Below are 12,500 nucleotides of genomic sequence, written 5' to 3' on the forward strand. Positions count from 1 at the left end.
CACCTTGAAAAATGTATATCCTTGCCGCTTAGCACTATTAATGAGCCAAATGGGATCTTTATGAATCTATACCGTAAACGATTTCTTCGCTTCTTATCTGACCCAGATCGACGTTGTTGTTGCCCATTTTGAAAATCAGTAACCACAAGCCATATATGTAGCCCGAACAGCGACCGAGCGCCGTCGCCCTTTGGGCGACCGAGACACGAAGTGCCAAGCAATATGTACCGTAAGCCGATCTTGCGAGCCCTCAGTCTCTTGGTGTGCATGCGGTATAAATAATGTGTAACGAAACTGTAACGCGATCAAAATAACCAATTTTCTCAGAGGTTGTCGACGGGTTTGATGTTCTAGCGACAAACACATCTCCTCTGGACCCTGTGCAGACAAGAGGTTAGGTTCAAATGCATATCCCTCGCAGAGGTCATGGTTGTCACATTAACTTTAATTTATAAACGTTTATAAATTGGCTGGAATAATGCTAAACCCCTTTTTGAAGATTTTGTCACCCTCTTGGCAGAGAAGATAGAAACATAAATATATATATAGCTATCGTGTCAAACAAACATAGTGCCTAATGTGTAGTGGTCAGATTTTGAAAAGTCATAGTCTTTGTTGGTTTGTCAGTTTCGTGTGGTTCACCAGAGTAAGGAACGACTGTTGTAACTGTAGATGTCAGGAAAATGGCAAATGTAAGTAGTTATCATTGTTTAGTTGTTAAATCTGTGTATTTGTATGTAAAAAAAAGGGAAAAAAAAGAAAAGAGGCTTTAAGGGGCGATAGGGATCAACGTCTTGCTGATGAATTGCATATAACAATCCTACAGAAACTTCCAAGGAGACGGGTTATCGGCACGCAGAATTGATTCAATACGGACTGCTGATCTTGTTGAAATAAATAAATTTGGCAAGTGGAATAAGGGAATGAAATATTTATTAGTTGTGATTCATGTTTTCAGTAACTATGCTTGGATCGAAATGCTAAAAGATGAAAATGGTGAAACATGGACAAAGGCAAATATATTCTCAGTATAAATCCAAAAATGTCTTGGACTGATAAAGGCAATATAATATTTTATGTTAAAAGCCTTGTTGAGCTGCTCAAACAATGTAGTAACAGGAAACATTCCGCTATTAAAATGAGTCCTGTTAAAGCCAGTGCAAAGAATAATCTCATAACGTTTATGGTAACTTGATTTATCAAAAAACAGGTGAACCAAAATTTTCAGGTGGTGATAATTTTAGAATCTCAAAATGCAAATGTAAAATTTTTGACAAAGGCCAATGTATAATCATTATAAAGTGTTTACTGTTTTATAATTATTTATTCATCTTTTTTTCTCAATGTGAATTATTTTTTTCTCTATATCAAAATAGTGTTTTTGTGTCAAGTACTGGTTTTGGAGATATAAAACGTTAGGGGAAAAGTCCATACAAAATCAAATAAAAAAGGTATAAACACTGAGATCTATTAGAAAATTGTAGGCTAAAATGTATGAAAAATTAAGCGAAACGGGTATTGGCCATTTGACTGAAAACCTTGGCTAAAATGACTACAAGAAATTTCTAGTTCACTACAAAATGCAGTGGATTTGTACAAAGTCTGTGTTCAGTTCGACAGTTACATTTCCGCTCGTAGTATTACTGGAATATGCTCAGAGATGAGCATCGTGTAGTTCAGATGAAGTGCTCCATGCTTTTTGTATGGCATTATAACTGCAAAAAAGTACATCGCAAAACAAGCACTGTTTACTAATGCCTCGAAGCTTTGTTTTTTCTCGGTTGACAACAAGACTGGAGCATGAAGAGGGCTTTCTTTGGTCTAGTACTACAGGGAAGCTAATTGTAGGTGTACTGAAAACTAACGCTGAGATTGGACTGGTCTTTTCTCTTTCAGGCATGGGTCACCAAAAAGAATGTTGCAGAAAAGTTGGAGGGTATACCAATCCCTTACACTGATGTAAAGAACATTTTGGATGAGGTGGACTTTCATGATCCATTTACGAGTTCTCGATGCCGTGGATGGTTAATTTTTCCACGTCAAAGATATCTGCGGGCAGACATCTTATTTCCTGGCTGTGAATTTGACTGCAGACTCCTTGTTCGTGTACTAGCAGGTATGCTTACTATAATCATGAAACTTTCTAAAGCGCGAACACCACTGTCAAACGTCGACAGCATATGCATGCAAAAAACGTTAGTTTGGACATCAATAAAATTTTTCTATTTAAAATCTTTTGCGTTATCGATCCTTGCACCAAATTGCAAGAAGTGTTGGCCTAATACCTTTCCTGGGGGTAAAAAGGGCGCTCTTTTTCAGCACTACGCGAAGAGACATCAACAGTCATATTCGGGAAATAAGTACACGCTCGAAGCTATCTGGAACACAACAGTCGATTTATTGACACACCCAATTTTCACAGCACTTGCAATTGTTTGTTCTCATCTGGTATAACAAGCGACAAGAAGACGCCGTAAAAACCTACAAATAAACCGCGAATTACACTCTGAAATAAGCAACTGAGGAAAGTGAGTTTTTACTCACCATTTGATGAGAACACTGTCACTACAGTAAGCACAAATCAATTCGTAGTTGGAAGTTTGTCAAGCAAAATCACGAACAGGTTCACAAAACAAAAATCAGCTCCCGCCTCGTGCTTGTATATCGTTAGGATTGGCATGGACTAATACATAGGGAAACCATTGTTGAGGAATAGCCTCAACATCCCGGGGGGTGGGGCTGAACAAAACGGAAAGCTAAACATCCTCTACATTAAAGGTTCTCGAGTTCAAAGGTTCAGAGTTCTCATTGTTCAAGAGTTCACGGTGCTTCTTCAAGGAGGCACAATTTTGTCACGGGACGGACAAGTACTGAGTTCTTCGTCTTGACTTCTGCGGTTCGTACAAATGCGTCTTGGCCTGGAAACACCCTGGTTACACAACCCAACATCCAGCGGCATCGTGGTACACTGTTATCCACAATAAGAACGAGGTCGTTAACAGCTAGATTCCTCTTGTTCAGGAGCCTCTTATGTCGATACTGCAAAGTAGGCACATACTCCCGAAGCCATCGAGACAAAAACAATCAGCGAGAAACTGCGCGTCTCCACTGTTTGCACGTGTACAGCTCTTCCTTGATGAAGACACCGGGAGGTACGACCAGGTTTCGTCGCTGCAACAGGAGATGATTGGGGGTGAGAGCCTCCATATCGTTGGGATCATCGCTGGCGGGACACATAGGAAGGCTGTTTAAAATGAACATAACTTCAGCGAAGACGGTACGCAAGATTTCCAGCCCAGAAAGAGCACCTCGGTCACCAAGAAAACCTTTCATAGCCTTCCTCACGCTTCTAATGAGCCTCTCCCAGACGCCCGACATGTGGCTTGCTATCGGAGGTTGAAAATGCCAATCGGGAACAGCGCACCTGTTCCAATCTGTCTCATATCTGTGCAGTTCTCTCCTGATTGTACCATCATCCAAATCTTGAATTGAACGACTAAGTTCTTTCTCAGCACCCGTAAAATTCGTCCCATTGTCCGACCATATTTTCGTAGGACTCCCACGCACTGAAATGAATCGGCGTAAGGCTTGAATAAACGCGTCCGTTTCCAATGAACCAACATCCTCAATATGAATCGCTCTACTATTGAAACAGACGAAATGCATCCATACACCTTCACAAGGCTTCGCCCGCGTTTCACATGGAAGGGTCCAAAAAAATCTAAACCCGTGTATGTAAATGGTGGCTGATAGGGTACCAATATCTTCTCTGCTGGAATATCTGCCGTCACTTGCTACATAGCAGGCGCGTTACGCTTACGGCAACTCACACACTTATTCAACACCTGGCGTACTGCAGACAACACATGCTCCCGACCAGAATGTCCCAGGATATGATGGTAGTAACGAACTATCAACGTGGACACCGGGTGACTCTTCGGGAGGACCACATTGTGAGCCGCTTCAAATGCAATTGGTGCACGATGAATTCTTCTGCCAACATGAATGACATCATCAACCAAGATTGGGCTTAGATTGGCTAGCTTGCTATTACTTTTCACTTGTCCACCCCCTTTAAGAGCCACATACTCTTCATGAAAGCATTCTCGCTGGACAACGCGCACAACTTCTCTGCTTGCCGACTGTAGTTCAGAAAGAGTCGGGGTGATTACAGGTACACCGTTATGGGTTTCCCTCCGCTTGATAAAGCGCAGCACCCAAGACATCACTCGCAGTAATTGGGGCAGGATGAAAGACGCTGCAAAAGGAGATCAACTTGCGACATGTTTACGCTTAACTGGACGTTTGAGGACTTTCGAAGTTCCTTGTCGTCATCTTGTACTTCTCTCACAGACATTGATGGCCATGTATGTTCTGGTTGCCAGAGGAATTCCGGGCCTGTCCACCACCGACAATCTGCTTGGAAATACTCAGCACTGACACCACGTGAGCCTTCATCAGCTGGATTCATAACACCGGGAATGTGATGCCATTGTTCAGGAGAGGTCGTTTCATGAATCTCAGACACACGACTCGCGACAAAGGTTTGAAATCGACGCGTTTCATTCTTGATGTATTGTAAGGATGTCATGGAGTCAGACCAGAAGTACGTTTCATGGACTTGGAAGTCAAGTTCTTTCAGGATTGTCTTGCTCATACGTGCTGCCAACACTGCGGCCTGTAGCTCAAGCCGAGGGATAGTCCACTCCCTTATGGGTGCATTTCGGGTTTTCCCCATAACAAAGGAACAATAGGTCACTTCACGCTCATCAACAAATCTTAAGTAGGACACAGCGGCATAGCCATGCTGGGAGGAATCTGCAAAGCTGTGTAGTTGAAACGTCACCCGTGTGCCAAGAGTCTGGGTCTTGTGATGACGTGCGGTAACTGCTCAAGCCACATTCGCCACTGCGTGAGGTACGGTTCTGGGATTTCTTGGTCCCATGGGAGCTTCTTTCTCCAGACTTTTTGCAACAGGAAGAACACGAAGGGAGAGAGGAACCCCAATGGATCAAACAGAGAGCTCACCTTTGAAAGTACTCCCCGCTTGGTAGATGGCTTACACGTTGCTATGGTTTTGAACTTGAAAGTACGGATTGCGCATCCCAGTACACACCCAATGCTCGTTCCGTTAGTAACTGATCCAGATCTAGGTCCAGATTGGGACTTGCTTTCAACTCGAATGGAATTGATTGTAACACTTCACGACTGTTACTCGCAAACTTTGTGAGACGAAAGCCACCTTGCGTCGGAACCGACTTTAACACATCATCAACATAGAAGTTTCTACGAACTGCCTTGATGAGTTCAGGGGAATAGGTCTCTTCACTGTCTTGTGCTGTCAGGTTCAAAGCTTTATTTGCACAACAGGGTGATGACTTGGCCCGAAATATGTGGACCAGCATCTTGTAATCCTCGAGGGAATTGTCTACACTTCCAGGCCACCAAAAGAATCGCAGGGAGTCTGTGTCACGTGGCGTCACATAAGTCTGTTAAAACATACTCTCAACGTCTGCAGAAAAGGCAATCTCGTCTTCTCGGAACCGGACTAACACGCCTGTTAAGTCATTTGTCAGAGAGGGCCCTCGCACAAGTTGCTCATTCAAAGAAGTACCAACAAATTTTGCGGCTGCGTCAAATACCACTCTCACTTTGCCAGGCTTGTTTGGATTCGTTACTGGGTGGGGAAGGTAACAAGTGGTGTTGCTGATGGTGCCTACTTCATCCTTGGTGAGCTTTCTTGCGTAACCCTTGGCTATGCAGTCTTCAATCACAGCTCTGTACTTCAGTTCCAGCTCTTGATCACGACCTAAGCGTTTCTGTAAATGCTGCAATCTTGTTTCAGCGAGTACTCGGTTGTAGGGAAGCACAGGGTTATCATCCTTCCACAAGAGATCCATCTGGTAATGGCCGTCTCGTTTGCAGACTGAGTCATTGATCCGCCTTAGTGCTCGTTGATCTTCTACCGACATGGGCTTAGTTACATTCTTGGCAGTGCCATACGACTCAACTTTTCAAAACTCTTCCAACTTGTCATTTAGGGAAACATCTTGTCCACTGATAAGATTAATTTGAACACAACCAGAGGCTTGCACAATTGGCGAACCACCAAGAATGCTCCATCCAATACACGACTTAATAGCAACTGGCTCATTACGTTTACCTCTTTCAACTTCAAGTGGTATGAAAACTTCTTGGAGGTTGGTGCCAATCAACACAGAAATCTTCTTTCTCTCCACATCCGGAAAACACACATGGTGTAAATGTGGCCATTGCGCCACTGACCTTTTGACCTTTTGACCGCCCAAGCTGATTTCACGTCAATCACTTTTTCATTCTGGCTATCAACCGAACCAATCTTGAAATCTACTTTCATTCCTACTTCTTCAGCATCAACACTGTGCACTGTCGTCAGTGAAAGTTTACTGGGCGATCCCTTTATGTTTAATAACTCCACAAGGGACGGGTCAATCATCGGGATGTCAGAGCCCGAGTCTATTGGACCATAAGTTGTAATTTGACAACCAGCACTGCTCATCACCTTGACTGGGATGACTTGCAGCAACACCTCACAGGGGCCAACTGACGCTGACGTGGAGCAAGTTGACGTAGTGCCTTGGTCTGGCACCAAGTTCTGGTTGACAACCTCGTGATGCTGAGAGAAGACTCCTTGATTTGCACTTCCGCGAGTGTCAGTGAAGTGCAGTAACGTGTGATGGGTCTTGCCGCAGCCCTGCACCCGGCATCGATTACTAGATCCGCGATTCCTAGCTGTATGTTCTGTCGAATTAATACAGTTAAAGCAAATCTCTCCTTTCTTCATAAACTCAGCTCTCTCTCGAGGGGACTTGGCTCTAAACGCCTCACAGCGATACAGCCGATGGGGCTCACGGCACATTATGCAGGATTCCTGCTTTGCTGTCATAATCACATAAGTGGATGCCTTTGTGGTCACTGACTTACTCTTCGTAGGCTTGACTCTGGTAGGCGCAGCTTCGTTCAATCCAACACTAAAGAAGGGATGGTTCAAGACATAAGTTCTTTCCTTGAGGAAATCCACAACATCCCTGAAACTTGGCATCAGTTGTCCTTTACGCTCAAGACGCTTCAGATGCTCAGCAAATTTGGCCTGCATCCACCTGGGTAACCGTGTAATGATCTGGCTTTCTCAAGATTATCTGCGTTCATTTCACTAAGGTATCCCATGGACTCTAGGGTATCGTAGGTAACTTGGGCTGTATCAGCATAGCGTTGTAAACTGTCCTTGTCACTGGCTTGTATGGCAGGCCCCTTGGTGAGCGATTCAATACATGCCCTCACTACTTGGAATGGCTGCCCAAATCGATCCTCTAACGTTTTAAGAGCCTTCGACAGGCCACCTGGCATTGGCGCATATCTTTGCACTGCAAGTAGGGCTGGTCCCTGTAAAAACTGTAACAGACGAGTCATTTTAACTGAATCATCAAGTGGTCTTGTTTCCACCAGTTGTTTGAATCTTTGTCGAAAGGCTGGATACCGCTCAGGGGAACCATCAAATTTCTGAAGTTGCACAGGTGGGAGGTCATGTGATAGACATAGACATTGAGGACATAATAGCAACAAGGCTTTCATTGCTCACAGAACCCATGACACTTGAAGGGGCTGGGCGAGTGTAAGTGGCTGGCTGGGGTACTGGATCGAGGGTTGTGGTTGACACAGCGAGAGGGGTCAACTGTTGCAGCTTAGGTATATTAGGACTTGGAACCTTTTCTGACTGTACATTTACAGCTGGCTCGGTTAACTCCTTGGATGTCATATGTGGGACTCTGAAGCGGATTTTGGCAATGGGAGGAGTAGAGCTTGTTGTCAGGGGATTTTCTGTAGCAGGCGTAGATGTCAAAGGAGGGTTTCCCCTTGGACCCATATCAAGATTGCTACTAGTAGTAGTCACGGATGGTAAAGTAACACTTGGCACTTCCGGGGGTTGGATTTCGATGCTCTTAAAGTTTATGGTATGCTTGTGGGGCCACTTAGCACCTTCCTCGCAACTGGGTAAATCAGAGACCTCCTGTTCTGCTAGAAATGCTTCTAAGTTGGCTAATTCCTCTTGATTCTTCGTAGCAGTGACCTCGCTTTCAGCTTCTAATTTGGTTAACTGTAATCTATATTGTAATTCCATTTCAGTGTGCTTTATCTCCATTTCAACCCTTTTCACCTCAAGTTCAACTGCCCTTCTACTACTTTCTTAAGCTTGCTGGTGGATTAAATGCTGCTTTCACTGCTTGGATCTTAGCCTTTTGAGCTTTAGAACTTGATATACTTAATTTTGATGTTTGACTTGAAAAAGAATGAACATAATTGGTTGGGGAGATTTTCTTTGATACCTTTACATCTTCAGACACCTGAACATTATAAAAGGAAGCAGCACTAATAGCAAACTGTCCCATTTTACTACTGTATTGAGTATTGAACGGCACGGTCGCTCAAAACGTTTGGTATTTCTCACACGAATCATCAAGCAAATCAGCGTATTTATCACAACGAGCACAGTACAGTTCCCACGCCTTATTTAGTTAGGATTGTTCAGCTCGCACCTTCACAACGTTGCTGAAGTCGTTCAGATTTTCGTCTCTTTCATTGCGCATTCTTGTTATTGTCGACAAATGCCCTCTGCGAGACCTTTCCAGTTTTTCCAATAGAATATTCCTTCCTGAGTCATCACGCAATGCGAAGCGGTATTTCAGCTTTGATTCAAGTTAGTTTGCACACAGTTTTTAACCACGGAGACAACCACAAGTCCCACCAAAAAGCACAGGTAATAAAATCAAATGGTCAGTTACAAAAACTGATGTTCGGGAAATAAGTACACACTCGAAGCTATCTGGAACACAACAGTCGATTTATTGACACACCCAATTTTCACAGCACTTGCAATGGTTTGTTCTCATCGGGAACAACAACCGACAAGAAGACGCCGTAAAAACCTACAAATAAACCGCGAATTATACTCTGAAATAAACAACTTACGAAAAGCGAGTTTTTACTCACCATTTGATGAGAAGACTGTCACTACAGTAAGCACAAATCAATTCGCAGTTGGAAGTTTGTCAAGCAAAATCACGAACAGGTTCACAAAACAAAAATCAGCTCCCGCTGCATGCTGGTATATCGTTAGGATTGGCATGGACTAATACGTAGGGAAACCATTGTTGAGGAATAGCCTCAACGAGTCAGATTTGAAAGAAAGCCATGTGAATGTTCGTTGGATGCCGCACAAATGCCAGGCCTCTGTTATCAATGGGGAAAGCACACATTTCAATGTTGATAATTTATTCATGCTGGTTTACACATTTGCTACTTTCCCTTTATTTTAGACAGTGGTCTTGACATGGACTTGGTGCCCAAAGAGGACACAAGAAACGCTTTACTGAGGTACCTCTCCAAAGTGACTTTTTCAGATGAAGATGACTTTGGACTTCGTGTTCCAGACGTGAAATTTATACCAGATGGATTTCAGCTGACCTTTATGCGTTGTTCGAAACGAGCTCAGTATCGTTTCTCGGAAGAGTTTTCAATTATTCTGTCTAAGGAGAGTATACCCATGTTGGCGGGAGATATCGTCAAAAAGGTGTGACTGCGACCACCTTCTTGTAACCTTGACTTCTTGGTTTCCGTTTAGGGGTTTAAGGAAATATACTTGCTTATAAACTTTTAACCTAAGGGATGTGGTGAGGGGGCTGGAGGTTAGGGTAAGCTATACAAGACCGAGTGAATGAAATCTTAGAAAATCGTTCATTAAAACGAGCATACAATTGCCGTTCATAGTTGCAATATTTTATTATATCACTAAAATATAATAAAATATTTTGTCTTGGTTGCCCTATTGTTTCAAAGCAAAAGGTCTTTGCGTGAAAACAATAAGGAAAACTAATATTTTTAAAAATACAAACACACTTTTGAGTTTAAGGAACATGTTTCAATGTTTCAACATCATCTCCAGCCTTAGTGGGTGTAACATTAAAATTGAGCCTCAACAAACAAGTTGATTATCTCTCCATTCAAACTGTGCAACATTTTTAGTCCAAAGGATTTCATTTTCATTTCTCAAATCACTCGTTGTATACAAATTTACTTGTGCGGGCTGTGGTGCTCGCTAGGTTGGTGAAACCAACAGGCATTTATACACACGTGTAAATCAGCACCTTTTCCGGAAAAAAAATTCTCATATTTTCAAGCATCTTAGTTTTTCTAAAAATTGTCAAGATAATTGTGATATTTCTTGCATCAAAATTATTGATAATGCTACTTATATCTATCAACTCAAAATCAAGGAAAGCTTCCATATTGAGCGGTTGAAACCCGAATTCAACAAACACGTTGATCATGTCAGTTTAGCATTACACTTTTAACCTTTACCGTTATGTCTCTTGTGTTCTCTATAATATTGTTGGTTAGTTTGAATTTTACCTACTTGTAACGAACATTTAATCTTCAAAGAATCATTATATTGATAGTTATACATATATAATAATTATCTTGTAAAAAAATTAATGTTACACTCTCTATGGATGAAGATGAACAAAGAAACATCGAAACATGTTCCGTAAAGGGGCAGTGTCATGCGATGGCATGCGCTGTATTTTTCACACGCAGAGATTTTAACAGACGTCAATTTTTTTTGCTTTTTCTGTTTTAAGTCTACACTCAATCCGGCTTTAGAAAACCACTAAAATGCAGATTTATCAATTATCGATGATTTGGAGTCCAAGAAATAAAATCGAACAGAAATATGATGCCATGTTTGTTTTCTGCGTGAAAACAAATGAATTCAGTGAAGTGGCGGACCGGGAACACTGTGGGCGGTTCCAGCACTCACACTTAAATATTTTTTTCTCTCCGGTAAACCAGACATATTATCAAGATAAACATGCCATTTCAAAGCTGAAAGAGAGTGCATTTATTTCCAAGACACGACTTCGAAGTCGAAAGACGATAGGCTGCGAAAAAATTCAGCCTTGTTTTTACTCACCGTTTGCGGTTTTATAATTCATGCAACAAGTAAACACAACCAGTGCATCGAGTTCCTCTCATCATAATGCAGCTTTTTCTTCAAAATATTCAAATAGAATTTTAGAGCGAAGATAGTAAATGTGTTATCAACAAACGATGATGTGGTTGTCTGTGACATTTAAGCGACTCGCTAGAAATGAAATACGAAGATGGACTTCGATCCTAGTGATACAGCTTGTGCTTCGATTACACCATACGTCGAATTTCTCATGAATTCACGTGCTAAAAAGTTTATCTTCATTGTAGATGTTGTGTTGATATTTTGAGTGCTCTTCTTTTGATTTCTTGAGGAGAATGAATCACTACTTGTCCGCTTCAAGCTCAATGGCCGCCACGACTCGACATGGTAAAACACGATCAAAACCCCTTACAAACAACAAAATCAAAGAAAAAAAGAAGCAAAGAACAACGAAAATATAGTGAATTTGTTTCTGAACGCCGCAGGATATTTGGTTCACTAAAGTGACCTCGGATGGCTTTGATTGTGTGAGATATTCACACCCCACACACATGCTGTCACGCATGCGCCACCGGTGACACTACTCCTTTAAACTCAAAAGTGTGGTTGTATTTTTAAAAATATTAGTAACACTTCTGCTATCCAGACCATTTGAATAAGGAAAACCATTTCACGTCACAATTGTTCAAGATGGCAGCGCCTGAGAAATTTGACAGAGCAAGTAAGTGATTCTAAAATTCATTTTATTCGATGTACGCACTTTTGGAGAAAAGTGTCAATCAAATTTGATAGCAAACATTATTTTGTTCGGTTTAAAATTATTCGTTAGTCGGAGTGGAGGTTCCCTTTAAAAACAGAACTTTTCTTAAGAATATTTATATTCTTAGTATCGTAACACGGAAGTCGAACGGGGTACTATCCAAAACAAACTAACCATGAAACCACGCTACCGGCTGTACAAAACAACAAACCCTAATACCTTTTTGATCTCACGGTGATATCTTCTTGGCCCTGCGCAAAGGTCTACGCCAACCTTCAGTTATGTGGTGGCATGCGGTATCTTACAAAATGTGACTCTGAACACACTCTAATTAAACAATTCCCACAGTTCTGTACAGTCTTCATATAGGTGAACACTTAGCGCCACGTCATATTACCTGATAAACGTGATCATGGTTGAAGCTGATGTCAAGTTGCGTTTTTAAACAGAAACTGTATATGATTGTCTTCAAGAGACGATGAGGGGGGAGAACACATCCACCCTACATGGGCCTCTTTCAACGATAATTTTTCTCAATCTAAATTTAGCCCGTAATTACGATGCGCGGCTATTTTAAGGAAGAACCCTGATTGGTTACTTGTAATTGATTATTGGCTGGGAAACCATGGACACGAAACCAAAATAACTTTCACAGCATGGCGCGAAGCTTAAAATAGGTAAGGAAAAAGCTATCATGGGGATGTGCTCTCTCTCTTCATCCTCTCTTGCTTT

The 12,500-nt window shown here is 42.0% G+C and overlaps 1 protein-coding gene across 7 annotated transcripts in view; it reads left to right on the forward strand.

Moving 5' to 3' along the window:
- The window catches only part of LOC138039156 (uncharacterized), a 69,184-nt gene that overhangs the window by 40,703 nt on the left and 15,981 nt on the right, over nt 1-12,500 (forward strand). For all 7 annotated transcript variants that reach the window (XM_068885350.1, XM_068885347.1, XM_068885349.1 and 4 more), the window contains 2 exons: nt 1,897-2,116; nt 9,354-9,607. In XM_068885350.1, the coding sequence (XP_068741451.1) occupies nt 1,897-2,116; nt 9,354-9,607 (474 nt within the window). The remainder of the gene's footprint in view (nt 1-1,896; nt 2,117-9,353; nt 9,608-12,500) is intronic.

This window comes from Montipora capricornis, chromosome 2 (assembly GCF_036669925.1).
Source record: "Montipora capricornis isolate CH-2021 chromosome 2, ASM3666992v2, whole genome shotgun sequence".
Lineage (NCBI taxonomy): Eukaryota > Metazoa > Cnidaria > Anthozoa > Scleractinia > Acroporidae > Montipora > Montipora capricornis.